At 34.2% G+C, this 24,071-nt stretch overlaps 1 protein-coding gene across 22 annotated transcripts in view; it reads right to left on the bottom strand.

The window, feature by feature from the left end:
* Window positions 1–24,071, bottom strand: part of birc6 (baculoviral IAP repeat containing 6) — a 156,255-nt gene that overhangs the window by 6,783 nt on the left and 125,401 nt on the right. For all 22 annotated transcript variants that reach the window (XM_009293036.5, XM_009293039.5, XM_073928501.1 and 19 more), the window contains exons 67-72: window positions 21,063–21,208; window positions 13,236–13,346; window positions 11,188–11,405; window positions 6,393–6,554; window positions 5,785–5,862; window positions 5,036–5,224 (exon numbers count right to left, since the gene is read on the bottom strand). In XM_009293036.5, the coding sequence (XP_009291311.2) occupies window positions 5,036–5,224; window positions 5,785–5,862; window positions 6,393–6,554; window positions 11,188–11,405; window positions 13,236–13,346; window positions 21,063–21,208 (904 nt within the window). The remainder of the gene's footprint in view (window positions 1–5,035; window positions 5,225–5,784; window positions 5,863–6,392; window positions 6,555–11,187; window positions 11,406–13,235; window positions 13,347–21,062; window positions 21,209–24,071) is intronic.

Genomic DNA, 24,071 nt, shown 5'->3' with positions numbered 1-24,071 from the left:
ACACTAGACCTGAGATGACACGGGCAGATATGCCAGTGTGACCTGTGACACCAAGAAGTTTGATCTGGGTTTTTCTAAAAGAAAAGCTGCTGATTTTAGCGATACTAGCGATAGTGCTCCAGTGATAGAGGCACTCTTGTTCTTAAACAAAGAAGGTTGGGGAAAATGTCGTTGTTTAACCAGGATGTTTCCTGACACAAAATGAGGAGGTTTCCTGATCATGACATTTTTGCATTATTGTTGTAATCTTATCAAGTAAAACATTATTTAAAAAGGCTAACATTAAATGTAATGAAATGCATGACTAGTGCATCACTTGTGGTCTGTCAATAGCCATGTTTGCCTGCCTACTTTTTTGTCAAAAGTCAGAGGTGGTCCAAAATGTGATGGAGGTTTCTGCTTCTTAATCATCCATGCTTAAAAAAGCCTGGTTTAAGCTGTTTTACAAAGCACAAAATTTAAATCAATAAATAAGTAAAATGAAGCCACTAGAGACTGTTTATGAATGAGAGAAGAGGTTTTTTCTTGAAAACTTCTCAAACTATTTGTGGTGAAGCAGAAGATTTTACTATCATACAGTAGTTTTGGAGACTTTTGGAGTCCAAGACCCAACAAACTTCTGCAATTCTCCAGCTGTGATTCTTGAAGATATTTTGTTTACTGGAATCATCCGCCTAACAGTGTTTTGGGACAAGGCAGACAAACATCTTCTTCAAGGCTGATTCATAACCCTTTTAGTTGACTGAAATCTCTTCAGTATTGTCCTGATGGTGAAAAAACTGGCATTTTCAGTATGTTCAGTGTTATTTTCTTATATTCACTTCCCATTTTGAAGCATGAAGCTCAATCTTTTGCCTTAACACATCTCTTAATTTTTTGCTAATTTTACTCATATGAATTACACAAAATTCACAGTTTAGTTTTAGACAACCCAGTGGTGTCACTATTGAATGTTCATTTTTTATTTATTAAAATCAAGATCACAATGCATGATCTTTTCTTTAGTTTGAACAATGATTAAACAAAAGAAATGTAGCATAGTATTGGTTATAAACAAAGGCAAAGAAAATCCATTTTTATATGGAACTCGGTATATGTTTTTAGTCAGTGTTCACATTTTTTGCGAACCACACAGATCTGTCACCAGCAGTGGGAAAATACCCTTTTGCTATAGACCTTTTTATTAGCTGCAGGGAGGGCGCCATAGCGACCAGCGTCTTCTGGTAGAATGCCAAGACGTTCCGTTAACAGCATTCAAAACTCGTAATTTGCGCTCCGAAAATGGGTTACAATAGCGTGTTAAGTGGATTACGGAGTGTTTTTGTGATACACAACTCTGAAAAGTGTGTGTTATAACTGTCATATGTGGTTCACTAGCGAGAAAAAAACGTTCTCCTAGTTCACGTGTCCGCTGCCAGAACTACAGTGTGTGTAGCGTGTAGTTGCGTGTGCAATACTTCACTGTATCATAGAGCACACCAAATTACTGGCATGAAACTTAACAGGTATGTAAGTCATGCAATTTACAAAACAATGACCAATAAAAGCCTGTTATTGAAACTCTGCTGGCTGATTTGCTGTTTATTCTACTCGCGAGCCGTTTATGTTTCATTTAGTGTGTAGTATTTACCACGGTTTGTGTTTTTCTGTCATTTCAAAATGTCACTTTATTTTCACTTTGTGACATTAATTAAATCAGTGTGTTTGTGGGACAGAACAGTAGGCTACATGTGTGTGTCAAATACTTTGGTGAACGGTAGCATGTTTTTGCAGTTGTTTTCAATGAGTGTGCCACGTTTTTTAAAACAGCAGCAACATTAACGAAGTGCAGGGCATTTGTTTCAGGTGAAGCGCTGAGCTCCAGCCATTTTTTAAATGCACTGACAATTGGAGAATAAGTTTTTAGAAAAGCGCTTGCATTTTCAGCTGCACACAAATACTTTGGTGGACCTGTGCCCAAAGCATGTTTTGGATGTTCTGGTAATCGCATTAATGTTAATAGCCATTTTGCATGATGCTCAATCCAGTGTATGCCTATGAATAAGTGTGTTTATCAGTGAGTTTTTTATCACATTGCATGTTACAGTATGTCATTTGGTCTGCCTTGCTGACCGCAGTAGCACTGAGAACATTACATTTCACACATTTTAGGCTCTTTATTTTCCACATTTATTTTCCAAATAACCACAGCAAATCATTAGGTTTATATTGTGTACGACCCTAAAGCCTCATATTGAACAGTTTCAAAACAAAACAAAAAGATAATTGTTTTTGATAAAACTGTGCTGTTTGCAAATGTTTTTTCCTCAAAGGGAATGCTATTGAGCAAAAGGGTTAAACAATAAAGACAACTTTTAGAGCCTTCTTGGTTTCTATTAATCATTGGTGCCAATAGTAGTGCAGGGCAGTGAACGTGACAGTCTGTGAGTGTCTTCAGGAGCAAAAAACACACACATGACCCGGATTCCTACAGTTCAACACATGCCTGTAGTAAAATCATGACATTGTGTTTAAATTTGGTAACTAAATTGGTGTAGATTATTTTGTATTTTTTAGGCAATTTCATCATTTCTACTGCTTGTTGAATGACACAATATCTTAATTTATGTTTGGATTCAGGCAGCCCATCCTCCTGCTCCTCTTTCTGTTCACATGATTGTTATCTGCTGGTGGGGGCCGTATCAAGGACAAAAGGAAATCAAAAACAAAGAAGGAAGAAGATGAGGGGGTGGAGAAGAAACATTATCTATCTGAATGTGACTAAAGGAAAGTGCATGCAAAATAGGACAACGCAAAATGTCCTGCTGAGACAGAGGACATAAATCACCAAGAGGCAATGTATATAACAAATATATTTTAAGGCCAACTGCAAATTCTCAGTTTATCTGGATTTGCTTATTACAACTAGTTTTGGGATTGGGCAGATTAACAGCTTTAGTGATTATTCCACCAGGGTTATTCTGGCAAATACTACTTTAACTCTTCTGACATTTGAACACTGGTATTGTGCTTAGGGACTTTTCTACTGCCTAAAAATGGAATTTTAGTTTTTGGTCGAAAAATAAAAAGGCAAATATGAGACAAAAAAGGTTGGTGTTCAAATTTTTATGCACATTTTGTAGCTAAATCTGGTAGTAGTAAACCTCTAGCATGTGCATTCAGATGGCAGAGCATTTAAAGAGCCCCTATAACGGGTTTTTGAAAATGATCTTCCATGCAGTGTGTAACAGCACAAAGTGAATGAAAACATCCAGCTGAGGGTTTAGGTGCAATTTGAAGATTTAAAACGACTCGGAGTCAAATGAGTAAATCGTGTTGTGTTCGGATATTACAAATATGTAGTGCGGAATCTGGTAAAATGTGAACAATTCTTTCCCTTCAAACACTAGTGGAGTATGGGGAATCACGGACTGGTCATGACAAGAAGATGATGATTACTGACAGATGGAGATTCAGGTGCTGAGAATAAAGGGTTAAATTTAAAGTTAATTTTTATAATACCACAGTATAGCCAACCTAGTTTTTTTTTTTTTTTTTTTGATACAATAACCTATGCTGCAATGTGGGATTTGCCAGCTTTTTGCTATTAACGGCAGGAGCAGCAGAGACTGTTATGTATGGGACTTTGACAGGGACTTTGTCAGTAACTGTTACAGTTCACGTGGACCAGTTTCTTCTTCCTCCGGATCATAACATGTAAGTGTAATTAAATTGTTGCCTTGTTTTGTGTTGTTTTCAAATTAGGTGTTTAATTGTGTGTTTTAAGTTGTAATTGTCCCCAAGGTTGTAATCAATTACCTATTATAGATCAGTACTTGTAATGTATCTCTTAGGTTAAATATTTAAATAATTTCACATATTTCGTCCAAAACCACATTGAAAATGCGATGCGTGCTTCTTCCTTTAGTGATTTTAATGCGTTTCCGAACCCTAACCCTCTGCCACTTGTCTTTGCTATGGCCTCAATTACCTGTTCCTCACAAGCACGGCGTGGTCAATTTTCAAAATAGTTCAACTTTTGCCACTATGTGGATAAATACTGAATGTATGTCGATGTTATTACTTAGGTTAATGTTAAGAGTAGAGTAATATGCTGGTGTTTAACTGCATTGATTTATTGCATTCTTGCATTGGGCTCTCACATACTCTGCTACTTCATAGCCATGGTGGGCATTTCTCTCCATCTCGCAATGAACTCAGTCAACCAATCACAACAGACTAGGTCATTGGACCAATTAGTGCAGCATAGCATCACGCAAAGGAAGAGTTTGGGAACAAATAAGTTACTGAACGAATCATATGGGAGTCGTGGGGATAATTAGGTAAAAATAAATGCATATTATAAGACAATAAAAGTGTTTTTTGACTTTGCATGCATATCAGCCTGTTGTTGGAGACCCCCAAAGCCAAAATATGACCTTTATTTATCCAAAATAAGGGCTCTTTAATACATCGAGCCATGGTTCACAGTTCATAGTGAAAGCAGTTAAATCTTTTGTTTATTTAACAACCGCTATAGGGGCTTTTCTAGGTTTCTTTGTGAGCATTTGAAAGTTTCCAAAAACTTCCTCTGGTCTTCATAGGATATTTACAGCTATATCACACCATGCTTCCCTGACAAGATGCGCATTACAATCGTAGCTTTGCTGATTTTTGGTAAAATCACATGTAGGTGAAACATTTTTTTCTTATGTACATTTATTTCATATGTACCAGACAACTTCTTTTAACAAGTCTCTTCTCAGAAAACACTGTGCATTTCTGAGTGTGCTCCACATAGGTAAATGGGCTTGTCAAACCAACTGTAGAACATGCTTTTACCTTTCCGTATGATCAGAAGAAGAAAAAAAACTAAGTCTTGTCATAGCATTTACATGTTGCTAGTCTCTGATGATACGAAGTGCTTCTTTAATCCTCATTTCTAAGTCACTTTGGATAAAAGCATCTGCTAAATGAGCAAATGTAAATGATTAATCGGCCAGCCTTACCACTTTAGCCTTGAATGTCTATGTATTTGTGATGGTTGACATCTTACCTCTTTAAAGCAGGGTGAAGGATTGCGCATCTGTTCCAGCATGGCCCACTTGACAGTGGCCTGCCGGATGTTTCCATCATATTCTCTGGAGCTCTGCGTCCCACTCGGCGTGCCCCGTGAACGCTCGTAACCTGGCTCATTGAAGTACGGCTCAGCCACCAGAATCAGAGACTGGATCGACACCAGCACCTAAAAGGCACACAAATAGAGGAATTGATACACGAATCAAGTGGCTCTTCTTTGACCAGATCTCTACTGTCCCTGTGCCTGATTTCCATTTATTGATTTACCGGACGCTAACTGTAGGACTAATCAATGGAGACATTTCTATGAACTGCTGGCAGCAGTACATGAGTAAGAGGAGAGAGAAGAGCAGAGGCTTATCAGATCGATATTACAGGGGGAAACGGCTCCTCTACCTATTATTTAGAGAGGTATGATGGAGAGGAGGAGGATAGGAAGGGTTCACATGTGGCCAGATCATTATTGGACACAATCCAGAATTGGGATGTTGCAATTCTTTCGCTGTTGTGTTAATTTGGCTGAACATTCTCTCAAAGTGATGAAATGAGAGGTGTTTTTTTTCCTGGTTGGTCTTTTGCACTGGTTCAAATCCCCCAAAACAAATTATAATCAGTTGAATATATATGGGAAGTAAACAAACGTACTAAACAATGAGCCTGAGGGACAAGCTTTTTAAAACTGTTTTTTTAAAGAGAGAAACAGAAAATTGAGAGGATTTGGCTCACCTGTAGAAAGCTAGAGGTTTGCGGGTTCCATTTCTCCTCGGGACGTCCATGCCAGGTGTTTAGGATACTTAAACAAACCTGGTTATTAAGGATTGGATAAACAAGAAATAGCACAATAATTATACCAAACAATGTCAAACATTGACATTGACATATTGACTAATATGTTAAGACGACAGATAACGTAGTCAATATTTGGCAATTTTAATACAAGTTAAATTGATAAAAAGTTTCAAAGTAAAACAAAAAGTATACAAACATTTTAACAAAAAAAGTCTAAAGAAAAGTACAACAGTTACTTAAAGTTACGACAGGCTGTAAAATAAATTAAATATTTAAAAAATATATAATATTAATTTAATAAAATATCAGAAAATATAAAATAACAAAATATGACACAATTTTAGATTTTACATTGCGCCAATGTTTGCGCATATGTTACATTATTAGCACATAACTAAAACTAAAATGAAAAATCTGCACAAATAAAATTACATAAATAAAATATAATAATATTAATCATATACTAACAACCTACTGTCTAGTTATTAGCATCTGTATTGCCACAAAAACAAACAAACAAGGAGCCAACAGGAAGAGACCCTTACCTTGCCATCATTGTAGAGGTTTGGGTTGAAGCGGACACTGTGGCCACCGGTGGTCTCCAGATTAACCAGAGGAGGGGAGTTGGGATAGTCTTGAGGAAAATAGACATCAAATTCAAAACAGCCATTGGCATATGGTGTGTCCGCAGGCCCCGTTATCAACACCTGAGAGAAAAAAAAAAACACATTGAACAGCACAGGAATGAGTGTCCATCTCTAAAGCATAACTATACAGTCACCTAGGGAGTGCATGGTTCAGATACAAAAACAGAGGCCCAATCCCAATTCTATTTTTGTACCCCTTTCCCTTGGCTCTTGAAACTGAGTGAGGAAAAAAAGGGTGCAAAAATTGACATATGTCATCTTAATATGAGATCAGATGATGACGACTGCTGTAGTTATTCCAGTTGAGTTCTTTTTTGGTATTTATCTTCAAGCAATCACTGAAGGCATATATTATGTTATCATAATGATTTAATGTGGCAAAAAGATTGTAACTGTACTGTGTTGGCCATATCCATCAATGTAAACACAAAAAACAACATTAACAATATAACAGACACTGTAAAAAGGTCATTCCCAGCCACCAGACTTTTCTGACAGGGTATTCGACTGTCATCGAGAGTCGGATGTGAAAGTTTGTCGGATATGTTGTGGGACTGCTATACAGGATTTATTATAAGGGATTATTGATTTCCTTGTTTATTTAAAAAATTCGTAATGATGACAAAAAATAAAAAATAAAAAATTTCTGCATCTCCTGACTTTCGTGTTCAGCCATGCTGCGGTTGTATTTGGTGTATTCTGGGAAACTTTTGTACCCCTTGGTTTCGAGTGTGGTCCTGAAAAATGTCAGTTTCAAGGGCTATCCCGTACACCTTCAAGCTAAAAAGAATTAGGCCACTCGTACCCCTTTATTTGAATGTGCAAAACAATAACAGGGTAAGGGGGAAGGCTAAGGAGGAGAATTGGGATTGTTGTCAGAGACTAGTGTTGCCAAAAGTTTCAACAGCAACAGGGAAACACAGTTAAAGACATTTATCTTATTATCTTTATCTTAAAACAGCTGTTAAATTAACATTTATTATGTTGATCTTATTCTACATGGGATGTAGAGTAAGATCATGCTATACAAGTACTTATAAACAGCCAATGTCTTAATAATAGGCAAGTAATGAGCCACAGATCAATAAGCTACAAATCAGCTGTTTATCAACAGTAAGTTAGTAGTTGGGTTTTGGTATTTGGTAGGATTAAGGATGTAGGATGAAGATCATACTACACTCTCAGAAATAAAGGTATGCAAGCTATCACTGGGGTGGTACCTTATCCAAAATGTACAAATTTGTACCAAAAAGAGTCATAATAATACCTCAAGGGTACATATTTGTACCTAAGAATTACGAAAGTGTTCCTCTTAAAATTTGTAGGTACTAATATATACTTTTGAGGTACCAATATGGAACCTTCAAGTACAAATGTGTACCTTTTGAAAAGTTATCACCCCAGTGACAGCTTGTGTACCTTTATTTCTGAGAGTGTATACAAGTACTTTTAAACAGCCAATGTCTTAATAATAGGCAGGTGATAAGCCACTAGTCAATAGTTGTGGCTAAAATGTGTTATATAAATAAACTACTAACTAATGAGCAAGAATAGGTACTTCACTAATAAAAAACACTAATGTTTTTTTCTCTAATACTAAAACTGAAATGTATAACTTGAAAATAACTACATTGACAAAATGTATATATAACATGGCAGAATATATTATAAGAATAACAACAAAAACAACTATTTTGTTTTGTGTTACACATTTACTTATTCTTTTTTTTAAGCTAGGCTAGTGAACATTTGGCAGGACAAGTGAAAATCTGAACAAGAAGAAACACTTTAGGTTTCAAAAATGGCAAATATAAAAATTAAGTCATTAATTTAGATTGTACTTTTTATGAATGCAGTGGCAATATTTCTCTGTGGTACTGAACATCAAACAGACTATAATTTCTTTTAAGGTATTATTAGAATATTTAAGGAAACTCCAATATCATAACAACACTAAAAGAGACGTTTGGCAGTCAAGAGCGAGGAAGATTTGAGGACTGTAACAGCATCCAGTGAATCTCTGTCCACTGCAGGCAGCAGAGCAGCACTGAGGCGTTAACACTGTTTTGACATGACCATTCAAACGCAACACTAAACACACACACATACACACACAAAGCTGTGCTCACACACTCAGCGTAGGTTCAATTCAGGAAGCTCGGTTTACTATTAAATGTCCATAAAGATTGTATGAAGTGTGGAGGCCTGCTGTTAGGGGTCAGTGTTCGCAGACAGAGCAGCGAGTGACCAGTCGGACCGGGGATTGCCTGTGGTCTGGCCAGACTGACACATAAAGCTCAAGCCACACACATTGACATTTACACACTCAGAGAAGAGCCCAGGTCAAAAGCACATCTCAAATGTCATTAGGAAGAAGTGTGGGCATTCACGTGTGTGCGTGTATGTGTGTGAGACCACAAGACAGCAAGTGGCTGCTGGGATTTGCTGGGATTGTTTTGTCATGATATAGAGAACAAAGGTTCATGCTGACCCACAGTAAACATCAAGACTTTAGTCAGTCGTGATAATTAACACAAAGATTTACAATTGATAACTGATTTCTTTCATTAACTTATACACTATTTAAATCAGGAACACTTTAAAATAAGGTTGTATTAGTTAATGTTAGTTAATGGATTTACTAACATGAATAAACAAAGAACAATAGATTTATTACAGTAATCATGTTCATGTTATTTAATAAAAACACAGCTGTTTAGTGTTAGTACATGTTAACTCACAGTGCATTAACTAATGTTACCAAGTATGAATTTGGATGTTACCAATGCATTAGTAAATGCTGAACTATGATTATAAAATGCTGTACAAGTATCATTCATAAATAATTAACGTTAATGAATACATGAACTATTAAAAGCTTATTGTAAAGTGTGACATTTGAATCTTTATAAAAATGATATATTTTTAACTACCTAAAAAATATTAATACAAATTATCTACAAAGCCTTGTTTGATTAATCGATTCCCAATGTTTGATCTGCTAATTTGATTTGAATAAAATAAATAGTAAAATCTCTAATATACAACAGTATTCAAAATGTTACAGCGTGCTCTCATATGCATATTTTAACTTTATTTTTTTAACTGTTATAAAACATCAATGCCACATGTCCACTTGTTAATTGAAAATTGCATTCTTGTTTTACACTACCTGACCAAAGTCTTGTCGTGTATCCAAGTTAGGAACAACAAATAATAACTTGACTTCTTGTGATCATTTGGTATCAGAAGTGGCTTATAAGAAAGGAAGAGGCCTCTAGATTACGCTCGTTTTACCAAAATAAAATATGATATTTTTTTAAATATAATTTTAAATATTTGTATTATTTAATTAAGATAGTAAGGTCTGACTTTGCTTAGACAAAAGTCTTGTCATTTAACAGAAATAATGTACAATATAGAGTATAAAGTAATGGTGCAGTGGAAAAAGAATTAACATTGTGCATGACTCCCATGTGCTTGGAGGACTGCATCCATTGATCTCTGCAATGACTTAAATAACTTATTATTTAAGTAATCTGAAATGACAAAGTAAGCGTTCTAGCAGGACACCCAAAGTTCATCAAGATTCTTTGGATTCATCTTCAATGCCTCCTCTACCTTACCCCAGACATGCTCAATAATATTTATATCTGGTGACTGGGCTGGCCAATCCTGGAGCACCTTGATCTTCTTTGATTTCAGGAACTTTAATTTGAACTGAGGTATAAGAGGGAGTGCTATCCTGTTAAAGAATTTGCCCTCTCCTGTGGTTTGTAATGTAATGGGTAGCACAAATGTCTTGATATCTTAAGCTGTTGATGTTGCCATCTACTCTGCAGATCTCTCGCACACCCCCATACTGAATGTAACCCCAAACCATGATTTTTTTTCTTCACCAAACTTGACAGATTTACGTGAGAATCTTGGGTCCATATGTGTTCCAACAGGTCTTATGCAGTATTTGTGATGAATGGGGTTCAGTTAAACATGATTCATCAGAAAAATCTACCGTCTGCCACTTTTCCAAATGATCAACTAGAAGTCAAATTATTATTTGTTGCTCTGACAATTGAGATCGATGACAAGACTTTTATCAGGTAGCGTAAATGAACGAAGCAAAAATGTTTAAAAAATTACTTTTTGTTAATAAACAACAAAATTATAAGTCCAGGCACTCGAGAAGTGAAAAAAACAACAGCCATATTAATAAATGCTAATGGTTTATAATGGTAAATGCTTATGGCTATGATTTTGTTGTTTATCTTTATGAATCACTTATCAAAAGAGCACTGATATATTAATTACCCCTGAAGCACAATTTGTTTGATTTTGACTGTTTTTTTAAATAAGTGTTTTATTGTTGTTATTTATATACTTATGTAAACTACACTTGTAGTGTACACATTAACTTATTGAACTGCTGCATAAAATCAATTTAACATTTGCACTCATTCTAAAACAAAAAAAAGAGCACTTGTGTAATACTGCACGTCTTTAACGATTTTCAATTTTGCAAATGTCAATCAGTTTTATTGACTTGCTTGTTATTGACTTTGCTATTAATAGTACTTGAATACAGTTTGACCGCATGAAGGTCTTTTCCATCTTCAGACACTGATGTTGCCTAAATCAAACCACAAATAATCGAGCTTATCTTGTTAAAAGGCGGCTTGGAAAAATCTAGTCATACCTTCATGATGTCGAGCCGTTCTTCATCGCAGCGGACAAACACGCTGGAGGAAGAGGAGAGCGGGAGGGATGTGGAGAGAGTGACAGCCTCCTGTGCTAATCGTCGAGCTCGGGCGGCACTGTTAGCATCGCTTGCGTTCTTCACCTGAGACAGGTAATGGTAGTTCACCTTAAACACCAGTTTCGAGTCCTCATCCTCACACACCATCTCAAACGTGTCTGTGGGAAAAGCCACAAATAAACAGTTCATCGGTCAATTCAATCCAAGTTTATTTGTATATTGCTCTTCACAATAATCATTGCTTTACAAATGGTGCACATTATTGCATCACAATCAAATTTTAAAAGTTAAGATTATTAGTTACCATAATTTATTAGTTACCATTAGCATTAAATAATTAAATAGTAACTAATAGCTTTTAACAGGTAAAGTTATTATATATAAACATAGTTGACCTGCAGTAATATAGTAAATAGATGATGTCTATGTGTGCATGTTTAATGAAGTGTATTTGAGTATTAAACGTTTGTGTTGTCCTCGATTATTAGAGTCATAAAGCGTAATTATCCTGTAAACAAACAAACAGAAATAAGTCTTCAAACTTCCTCCAGAAACAGCTGTATTGTGTATTTTAAAGGGTGTGTTCAGTGTGGGCCAGAGCAAACCTGTTTACAGTCACGTCAGTTGAGATTACCTCATTCGCCTGAGGTCGGGCTAAATCATTTTTGGCAGAACAAAACTCTTGCCATCAATCAGAGCAAAGACAGATGAGCAACGACAAGCAGAAAAGCCATTCTAGCAGCTACAGAACAAAATCCACCACATTTCAATTCATATAAACGCTGCTACTTCAACTCTTTCTTGCAAATAAGAAAAATAAAAGAAGCTGAAAGGGAAAAAACTGTTTTTATATGTAATATTACGATATTTACTATATATAATTTAATCGAATGAAATAACCTCTTAAAAAAATAGAAAGATTTTATTTTAGAACACTATATTTGTTTACCTGCATGTCATGTGTCCATTAACCAACATCAAATAATCATGAACATATGAATGCATTGTTAAATATTAATTCAAAAGCTCAGGAGGTACAGTAAACATATTGCCGCAAAAGGGGTTTGGATGGGAAAAAATAAAATAAAATAAAATCAGGCTTAAATAAAGCTTTTGCAAATTGTGAATCCATAAAAAATTCTGGCTAACATTTTTTTTTAATCTTATCAAATTGTTTGGTCAACAAATCTTTGATATTTAGATTATTATTTGTGAGAAATAGCCATCATGCCATAATAATGTTCCTTATGATAGTATGATTACTTTTATTTTATCAGGTGTCACCACAGCAGAATGAATTACCAACATATTCAGCATATGTTTTACACAGCGGATACCCTTCAAGCTGCAACCCAGTACTGGTAAATATCCATACACACATACAGTACGGCCAATTTAGTTTATTCAATTCTATACCTATAAAACCTATAGCATATGTCTTTGGACGGTGGGGGAAACCGGAGCACCTGGAGGAAACCCACACCAACATGTGGAGAACAAACAAACTCCACACAGAAATGCCAACAGACCCAACTCAGACTCGAATCAGTGACCTCAATACAATCATACTGTATATGTAATATATTTGTAAATAATGAAGAATATAAAAATTCATTTTGATACTTGCTATCAACTGTTGACAAACAGTTTAAGTGTTTTAAAGAAACATTTAAAACTTTATTAAATTGACAAAATACAAAAGTAAATATTTGAATTTTTAATATCGGTCCACATTAATGCATTTAAAATTCCAATTAACCAATGTATTACAGATAAAATATATATCCATAAAAAATTCAATAGCATTTTCAAAAATAAATACAAAATGTTATACACAAACACACTATGAAAATTTCACAGTAAATCTTTAAAAGCATCGAACTTGAGTATATAATCTTCTTTCAGTGCATAAATACTAATCTATGCTTTAAAGCTATAAAATCTCATATGGGCTGATCATCAAGTCCAAGACATATTTCAGGACTCACCAAATTGTAGTTTCTTCATAGCCGCAGTATATTTCTCCTCCATTGAGCGCAGGATGGACAGTGGTTTGGGCCTTGCTGCTGCCTTTTTTGAGCTCTCTGCCATCTTCCTCTCTGAGAAACGTGACAGAAGCACACAAACAAAAAACATCCTGAGTGTGTGCATGTGTGTTTCACAGTAGCCTGGATGTAGGATGTGTTCGAGTATGTCACATCTTCAATCCTTTCATCTCAGAACACATCCTTACAAGACACAAAAATAACCCAACCGCCTCACTCATTTGGCTTTATTTTTATATACAGTGCTCAGCAAGTACAACCCTCACAAATCTGTCTTTTTAATTCATATTTTTAATAGGAAGCTATACAATATTATATTTGTGCATATACATTAGATAAGTCAGTACTGAAGCCAAATCTGGAGCTTATCTAACAAATTAACTTACGATAACGGCTCAAAACTAGTAAACAAAAAGTTTAAGAAAAATATTAAATATCTGAATATTAAATATTAAATATCAAAACAATCTGTTTTGTTTAAATACACCAAAATACATTGCCTATATTCAATAACAAATAGAAAAATATTAATTTTCAAAATGGGCTGTACTGAATTATACAGTATTTGCATGTACTGTTATAGATACTTTTTATTTATTTCAATTTTTTTGTTGCATAATTTTATGCGCACTGAGATGTGTGTATATGGCATAACACATTCATTATTGCTGTGTACAATATATAGCTTAAATTTGATAGGCCAATGTACAAACTGTCTTATTCTGTGTGTAATTATTATTGTTTTCTTTATTTGTATAGATAAAAAAATATTTTTAACTAAATAAATAGAACAAATATTTAAAAACAAGAATAAAAATGATACAAAAGTCAGAATTATTAGCTACCCTGTATATTTTGCCCCAATTTCTATTTAATGGAAATATTTTTTCAACACATTTCTAAACAAAACTGTTTTAATAACTCATTTCTTATAACTATTTTTTTTTTACTTTTCCATGATGAGAGTTCACAATATTTTACTAGATATCTTTCAAGATACTAGTATTTTGACATTGTAAGTGACATTTAAAGACTTAATTAGTTAGGGTAAGTAAGCAGGTCATTGTATAACAGTGTTAAACAGTGCTAAAGGTGGCTAATTATATTGACGTTAAAATGGTTTCATTAAAAACAGCTTTTATTCTAGCGGAAATAAAACAAATAAGACTTCCTCCATAAGAAAAAAATATTATAGGAAATACTGTAAAAATGCATTGCTCTGCTGAACATCATTTGGGAAATATTTGAAAAAGAAAAAAATAATATTTACAGGAGGGCAAATAATTGTGACTTCAACACTTGCATCAATATGTAAGCCACATTCATGAGATTGATAAATAAAGGCTTACACTGATACGCGCACTTTACTTTCAAATGTTACTTTGATAAATGACAAGCAGAACAAAACTCAGTGTCGCTACACAAACAATTTGCTGCATTTCTGTTCCCCCAATTCTGATGGTTATCAAGAGCATCAGACTAATGATGGCGACAGACCATCACAACTCCAGCGAGACACCAGACTCGTTAGTGTAACAACACAATTAAACCTCCTATATTTAGAGGAGTTTTATGGGATTTCCGCCCATTTCACAGTGGGTGCAGACATATGTCCCTTCCCACACAGACATGCATCATGACAGCCAATCAAATTACCTTGGCGTTTAACAGGGCTGATAACGGCTACGCTGTGAATACGAGCCGCATAAAAATCCCGCCAACACTGATTGCTCCAGTTACCGTCACCTCATCACATTAGCGCATGATATTGATGGTGATATCAATACCAAACTACAGGAAATAACTCTCGACCAATCAGAAACCATGACTCCACAGTCTCTCCGGTACTTTTTTCTTTTTTTTGGAAGACTAAGTACTAATTAAGCAGTTAAACGAGGTGGTGAGTGTAATGTCTCACTGCTCTTATCATATAGATTTTCCTTATGGATAGTGACAGCAGCATCGATCCGGCTTACCACGTTTAACGCCCCTTTCATTCACTCATCACGCAGAGAACGAGAGCTTGAAAGACCCAGGGGATTGGCATGTGGACTTTCGTACTGGGTCTCCAAAGTTATAATTCCAAACCTCTTTAACTCTTGATGACCACTAAGGTTTTTCAGTACAAATGTTCAAAGGCCTAAATGCTCCAATCTTTGCCGTAGAAAAGAGGTGTGCACGGTTCTTCAGAGTTTAACACCAAGTAAGGGTTTCAGGGGTTACAAATGTCTCAGACACATGTCAGGTTTGGTATTAGTGTCCTCAGATCGTAGATCATTTAAAATATGCAGTTGAAGTCAAAATTGTTAGCACTCCTGTGACTATTCTTTCCTTTTTCCGATATTTCCAAATGATGTTTAACAGAGCAAGGAAATGTTCACAGTATTTTCTATAATATTTTTTCTTCTGGAGAAAGTCTTTTTTGTTTTATTTCGGCAAGAATAAAAGCAGTTTTGAAAAAAAAAAAAAAAAAAAAAAAAAAACATTTTAAGGTCAATATTATAATAAGCCCAGAGGGCTGGGCGGTATATCGAGTTCTGGTGATATATCGATATGAGTCCCGAACACGATGCGGGATTATCCAATATCTTTCATATTGATATGGTTTAAGGCCACACATGCTCAATCTTTGCGAAAAAGACCCCTCCAAGATAGCACGCAAGCTCCACTCCACACAAATGAATGATTCACTTGCTGAGTCACACAAAAGATTTGTTAATAATGAACGAATCGTTCAAGAACGAACCATCACTACACGAGACATGGAGGAACATGCAGTGCCTATGTTGTATCGAAATCTGACTGCCCAAACAAATCTGATTCCCCCTGGCGTGAATGCGCGTCACACCGTGCCTGCAGCTGTCACAGCGGTTTAACATGAACCTTTTATTGATAATTTCTTCCAAAATTGACAGCAAGAACGAACATAGAAGCCTTGTCAAATTGACAAACAGCACATGAATGTGTTCAAAAAAATTAATAAAGCTAAAATGGGATGAATTTATATTGCATTTTGAAAGCAAAACCTCCTAATTTTCACTGATTATAAGTTCAGTATTTATTACACAACGGTCTCTTTGTTACATTTACATTATAACACATTTAGCTCTTCTGGTCTGTTAGTGCATATTGACTTTAATTCCAATCGTATAATCCAATCGTCCAACCTCCATAACTGAAAGATGTGATTTGATTTGTGTGTGTACGTATTGTACAAATGGTTCGTGGTTTAAACGATTATTAAAACTAAAAAAGTTCAATAAAAAAACATGCATTTGTCTACCAAACATTTCTTTTTTCTATTTTAATATCTCGCTGTAAGCTGATCTTTCAACAAATAACAGTATAAAAATGAAACTTATAATGATGATAATAATAGGGAGTAAAACCCCTGTGCTTGAATTTTATTTTGCTCAAAAACAGTTTAATAAAGTTTTAATAAAGGCTTTGACTCAAGTCACCATTTATGGGAAAATACCAGATATATATTGTATACCGTCATTCCTCCTAAAAATTCAGAGATATGATTTTTTGCCCACATCACATAGCCCTATCAGCAATACTTTTTTTCGGCTGTCTGCAGAATAAACCCCTGTTATACAATGAAATTACGCCAACACGGAATCTGCAGATTTCCACAGTAAATTTATATTTATTCAGTTTTTATATTCATTTCAGTAATATTATTGACTAATATGAAAATGCTCATTTGATTTATTTACAATATAGTTTTTAAAATATTATGTGAGAGATTTGCTTTGTTTACTAAATAAGTGGATCTAATTGGATTTGCATTGTAAACATTAAATAAAGGTTAAAAAAGGTATTATTTTTTATTTTATAAGTTTTAAGTTATGATACTCCTGAAATTATTCTGCATGAATCCAGATTTTTTTTTTTTTTTTAATTCAGCATAAATAGCAAAAAATGTCTGTAGATTCTGTCTGGCCCTACTAAATACTCTAACTTGCCTAGTTAACCTGATTAACCTAGTTATGACTTTAAATTGCACTTTAAGCTGAATGCTAGTATCTTAAAAACATCTAGTAAAGTATTAGGTACTCCCATGGCAAAGATAAAAGAAACCAGTTATTAGAAATTAGTTATTAAAGTTCAGAAATGTGTTCAAATTTTTTTTGCCTGTTAAGGAGAATTTTGGTTTAAAAAAAAATACAGGGGGGCTAATAATTCTGCTTTTACATGTATGTTTTTTTAACATATGGAACCCATAAGACACATGCAGGTTACAGTGATTATCAGTGATTGAAGACTTTTCAGCACAAACTCAACGTTTGCGTTAATGCAATTTTTGGGAAAACACACGCACGCACAAATCAAATTTCAGACTTTCAGGTATTGGTCAATTGCCAAAATGTGCACTTTGTTTTCTTTAAAAGATTGTAATCCAATGTGAAATTTTTTTTCATATGTAATTACACACTGACTACCTTTACATCAGGAATCAAATAATTTGCCTTAATTAATATATGAGTTGCTTTTTGAATGTTCTGTTCATGATCCTGTTTTACATGTTAGTACATAGATTGATAACATCAATGCATCATTATGCTATCCACATTTCCTCTGGAGTTTCATGTAATTTCGGGTGTTTCATTTTTAATTTTTCAGCTTTAACTGCAGTTTGGCACTTTCACTTTCATTCAGGAACATTTTATTCATGCCCCTTTGACAAAAGCAGGTACTGGATGCAAGTACAAATTAAGGACTGCTGAAAGTGTTGTTTTAAAGGAATTTGATATTGTGCCAAAAAAAAAAAAAGTAACATTTCGCAGTGTGTCTGTGGTCCTTTACGGACTCGATAAGTGTAAAGCAGCCATGTGTGTATGGAATATCCTGTCACAAAATGCAGCGAAAATCCTACTCGATGGTAATAGTTTAAGATGTTTACATGTCTGTACTGCACTTCAATAACGCCACTAAAATAGGAATACTTCACATGTCTTAATCTGATTTCTGTTTAGTTTGATTATATTGCTGCATTTCGTTGCCTTTTACTTGTAAATGTGTAATGACAATAAAGTTGAATTTAATCTAAAAAAAAAAACTAATCTTTTGACCTTTATCGAATTAAAAAAAAATGCTGTTTACACGGCAGACTCCTGCTGTCTTAATCGTATTAAAATCGGATTATTGGTGTCCATGTAAACGTACTCAATGAACACAGTCATAATTGGATTTTGGAAGCGAGACACCACTATTTGGGAGTACAGCCAACAAATGTTTAAAATAAAAATGTAACAAATATTGCACTTTTTATCAGGTAAAATCTAGAACTATTTGAAGTCATTTAATAAACAGATGTGATTCATCTCAAAAGCTTTAAACCCTAGGATTGGGAATTCTCATGATCACATAGGTTTCTCTGAGGGGGGATTAAAGCTGATCCTCCTCCATGTCTGAAAATTACCCTGGTCATAACTAAGGAATTCTAGTTCAAATTAAACACTTTAAAGAATTAGCAACACATAGATCACGTCTAGTCTGACAAATGAATCTGCCCAGTACAGCTGACTCTCCAAACTCCAAAAAAGTCCTCTGAGAAAATGACCAGGCTTTACAGCGCCTCTGGCGAGGCTCTTTGGTGAAGAGCCGTTTCTCTTTGGCTTATTTTGTCAGAGTAAACACTCACTGCACGTCCCCCGGGGCCATCAGACAAGTAAGAAGTGTGTCTTTAGCCTCTGAAATACACACCATCACTCTACACACATCCTGCTTTTTTCTTTCTGCTCAAGACCTTAAAACTGAAAAAATCATGCTCCTCACAGATAGATGGTATGAACAGCTGTTCTACAGAGGGTTTTTGTGGGGATAAATGATTTTTAAAGAGCTTTAGTGTAGTCTTAAAAGACACAAAATACAACTGTAATGTATTCATGTGATGTTTACAGCAGTCTTAATAATAAAGAAATCATTCAATATCTTAATTTGGTATAGGAATGGAATCTGCTACTTTTTGATCAATAAATATTTATTATTATTGTCAATAATAAATAGTGCTGTGACATTTTTAAGTACCAATTCTGTTGAGGGAGATTTTTTAGAACAAAGTCTTGTCAGTTCTGTTCAATATAACTTTTTTATGCCTTCAAAAATGTTGAAATGAGTCATATTGACAAATAAGTCATTTTTCTATCCAAAGATGCAAATTAAACCAGAATCAATGATCATACCTTGATTCAGTAAGAGAGTAAGTCAAATGTCAATCTAGAGTTCCACAGAACAAGCCCTACCCCCTTATCAAACTGAACCAAACCATACTATACCATGCTCAAATACTGTAAACCAAAGCGAACCGTAGTATTGGTGTACTGTTACAGCGTAATAATTACATAATGAACACAGTTGTAATTGGGTTTTGCAAGCAACAGACCACTGCTTTGGAGCACAGCTACCAAATGTAGTTCTGAGAAGTAATAATCTCAAACCAATTTGATGAGTTACTTTAGCTAAAGTATTTTAGAAAGACCAAAACAACATTTTAGATATTGTGCAATGTGGTCTGTCTGCTGGTTTGTCCATTTATGCTATCCCTTTGTACCCCAGTAGCAACATGAAAGCTGATTGCTATTGATGTATATATATCAAAGTATCTGCAGGTTCCTAAGAGTTATATTTAAGACCTTTTTAATACCACAAAGTATGAAATTTAAGACCAAATTAATAGTACAGAATATTCACCAAAAAAAGCATGCAGCACAACTAATGACCATCATCCTTAACACTGCTAGTTATACATATAAAGCAGAGATGCACAAACTAAAGCCTGTGGGCCAAAGTTGGCCCAAGGTAACCTTTGAATTGGCCCACCATCCCATCTGAGAAAGGTTTAGAGATTGTCATTTAAAAATTAATGTAACCTTTTATTTGTTTATTTTATTGTTCAGCTACAAAAAAATCTATCTGAAGATAAACGTTTCAATTTAAATGGTGTAAATTAATCAGATTTCGTTTAAATGTACATACAGTGCAAAGAGGACAGTGTAGAGACTTTGGTGAGTGAATCTAGTCAAAGGCAGATTCTGCTTGACTAGTGTATTTAGCATTGAAATCCACTGTGTTATTATGTTTTTATCACAATAAGTTATAATTATAAAAAAGTTATACTGCATAGTTAATAAGATTCAAAGTAATGTTTGCTATTTATTTTTTTATATTATGAAAGGAATTAGGCAATTACCCATGGCAATTTTAACGTAAAGTAGTTTGGTATATTTATCTTCAGCAGACCAAATATAAAGAGTGAAAAATTTCAAAACATTATTATATAAAGACTATAAATGGACTTTGGTTCTACTTATGCTGTGTGATGACAAACAAAGAGAGTTAAGCAGATTTCAAAACGGAAACAATATGTTCTTTAAGGGGTCGGTTCAATTGCATTTTAAGACCTCCGAAATATTTTTATACTATGGACGATTTTTTTAAAGACATTTTAAGGATCTGCGGACACCCTGATACACTACATGTGTCTGTTAAACAAAATCACATCACTGTTTTGATGCATGTGCAAGATTTTAACTTTGTTGAGCTTATATGTTTATGCGCATATTCAAAAAGGTATGCTCATCTTGGTGTTTCCACAAAGCCTTTTATGCAAAAGTGCAAAATGTGCATACAAATAGGAGGATAATAAAACAAAGCTAGTATGTCCAAAATTGGAAATTCATTAAAATACAGATCTGCAAAGCATTTAATAGCATGATGGAAGCATTCTGGAAAACAGCAGATCTCAGTTGTGGATGTTCTCACCATGGTTGGCTTGCCGAAGGTTTGTTGTGGCAGCATAAACAATCTCTGCTGTCTTCTGGATATCAGGAACTAAAAGGGTCAGACCTTCTGGTTCAGGGTCTGATGTTTCCGCCTTCATCACCCCTTTACTTTTGTCTTTCTTTGACCTAAGGTGGAAAAAATTTTTTTGAGTCACATTTGTGAAGATAATTAATGAGTTTAGATTACAAATGTATTAATTTGCTTGTAAATTACATCACAGCTCCCTTAAAAAGAGTTACACATTCAGTGATAGTTTTACATTCACCACAATAACAAAGAAACAAAAAACAGCAGCATGTCCTCAAGAGCTTCTCAACCTCCTTCGTCCCCAAGCCTAAAACAAACACGCACGCCGCTTGTCCTGAGAGGTGCTAGTACATAATGAATGCATCAAATGAGCAGCAGATTGTGGCTTGTCCCAAAGTAAACCATTAAAAACAACATCCAGCTGTCCTCCGGCTTAACACACGCCCCTCACAACATGCAGCTTTCATTACGCATGAGGAGAGAAAATGAAAGAGACATAAATGAGAAGGGGAACTGTGAATGTCCTTTACCTGTATGTGATGCAGAGGACAGTAATTAAGAGGCTGAATGATGGCCTTGTCATTTATTTAGTGCATGTATCCTCATGGACATGTCCGCATCCCCTCTGAGACTAACACGCTATGGCTATAAACATCTCACGACCTATGAAGATCAAGCCATTATAGAGAAATAGGTGATAAATCTGATGATAAATCAACTCTCACTACTTTGCATATCAACCTCTGAAGTCTACTTGGAAGAGGATAAAAAAAAGTTATAAAAGTAATTTAACATAATATTATATAATATAATATAATATAATATAATATAATATAATATAATATAACATAATATAATATAATATAATCAGGGCTTGACATTAACTTTTTTAATCAACAGCCACTGTGGCTAGAAGATTTCCAACATTACTAGCCACTCACCATTTTCACTAGCCACAATTTTGTTGTTGGGAAAATACATTTCAAAAGCAGAAATTTGACTTTGACATTCTAAAATGACTTGATATACATTTTGTATTATCTCCACGTGCCTTTTGTGTGAGAAAATTAGCTTGCTCAATGTGCATGTGCAAATGGGTTGTGTCTAACTCCGACTACACTAAAAATAAATAAATTATTATTTCTTAGCCACAAATATTAAATAATGTGACAAAACAAACCAGTATACATTGACTTTTTAATTCAACAAAACTTTTCTTAATAAAAAAAAAAAGAACTATTATCATGTATCTAAAATGTGCACAGTAATAGTTAATAGACCTAAGTCTAAGAAGTAAACTTCACATAAATGGGGAATTTATCTTGTATTAAAGCAATGTTATTGTAAAATATATATATATATATTTAAACTATAATAACAAAAATAACTGTAAGCAAAAGAAAGCAGGTAAAAAAACCAACCGTGTGTTATAACGAAAGAAAGATCACACGCACACGGTTAATGTTAGGCCTGTTAATAATATTTAAAAAAAAATGGTTAAAGCAAAAGCAGCAACCGCTGCTGCTTAAAAATTAATTTAAAAAAATTCTGGTGCTCTTAAAAGCAGCAGAACCGTGGATGCACCATCTTTGCTTTTTTGTCCAGTCTATTTCAAAGAAAACCGATCACACCAGTTTTTCTCTAGGCATGGTTGCTTCCCGCAAGTAAATGGGACCAAGCGCGCTTTCTACATAGTCATGCACATCACATCACCCTTGCACTTGAGTTCACCTGCTTTCTTTTGTCCATCTTTATTGTTGAACCTTGCTTTTAAGAAAACACAATTTAAAAATAATTTTTTAACCAGCCAAAGTGGCTAATGGGAGTGTCTGTCTAAACTGCAATCTACCCGCAATTGCTGGGTGTTAATGTTAAGCCTTGAATCTAATCTAATCTAATCTAATCTAATCTAATCTAATCTAATCTAATCTAATCTAATCTAATCTAATCTAATAATATAATATAATATAATAATATAAATTAGAAATAATAATAGTAACATTTTAGGACAATAGAATAATATATGATTTAATAGAATATATAAATAGTATGTGTTTTAATAAAATATTGACATTAATTTTTTACACTTATAACTGTATGCAATTATAAAATACAATAATGTGATCTTTATATAAATGAATAAACTTTACTTTGACATTTAAACAGCATTTAAAAAAAAAAAAACAATATATTATTACTTTAATATAATTAATGTAAATGATTGCAAATAATTTAACAAAATATTATTAGCTGCTTAAATCCATTAAGTTTAAATAAGTTATTCAGGGTTTCTTCAAATCAAATTTAAGACTGTTTAAGACCCTTTTAAGACCATTATGAATGAAACTTTAGACTTATACAGGGCTTAACACTAAAGATTTTTTCTAATGGAGCGGTTACTTAAATAGTTATTGTATTAATGGGGGATCATGCAAAGGGATGCGCTGCTTTAGTTTTCTTTCCCTGATTACAGGAGACGCAAATCATTTTAAAGATTTCATTTGATTTGGTGAACTAGTTAATAAGAATGATATGTTCGCTAATACCGAAATAAAACCCATTATTGGATACAAACGTGTTAAATTAATACTTCTATGTGTCTGCTCGGGTTGTTTTTATTGCTGTCACTGTGCTGCTGTCATGTCTAGTCATTGTTTTTGTCACAGGAGCAACAGCAAGGACTTACTGGAGGAGTACAGGCTTTATCTGTCCAATGGCAGCAGGATTACAGACTCTGATGTGCCCTAAAGGTCAAACACCTGGTGAAAAACTGGCATCGCAAAGTAAATAGATTTACTTCTAAAAGACTTATGTATTAAATACATTTACAAAGACAAAAATGAAGGATGTTTTTGCTATCATTTTAGTTAGTTTTGTATGTACACAATACAGTTTCAGTTAATTCTAGTTCTTTTTAAAAACTCGTTTGTTTTTTTAATTTCAGTTAAGGATAATATTTTT

This window comes from Danio rerio, chromosome 17, assembly GCF_049306965.1.
Source record: "Danio rerio strain Tuebingen ecotype United States chromosome 17, GRCz12tu, whole genome shotgun sequence".
Taxonomy (NCBI): Eukaryota; Metazoa; Chordata; class Actinopteri; order Cypriniformes; family Danionidae; genus Danio; species Danio rerio.
Note: the sequence above shows the minus strand (reverse complement) of the source record. Positions and strands in the feature narration are given on the sequence as shown.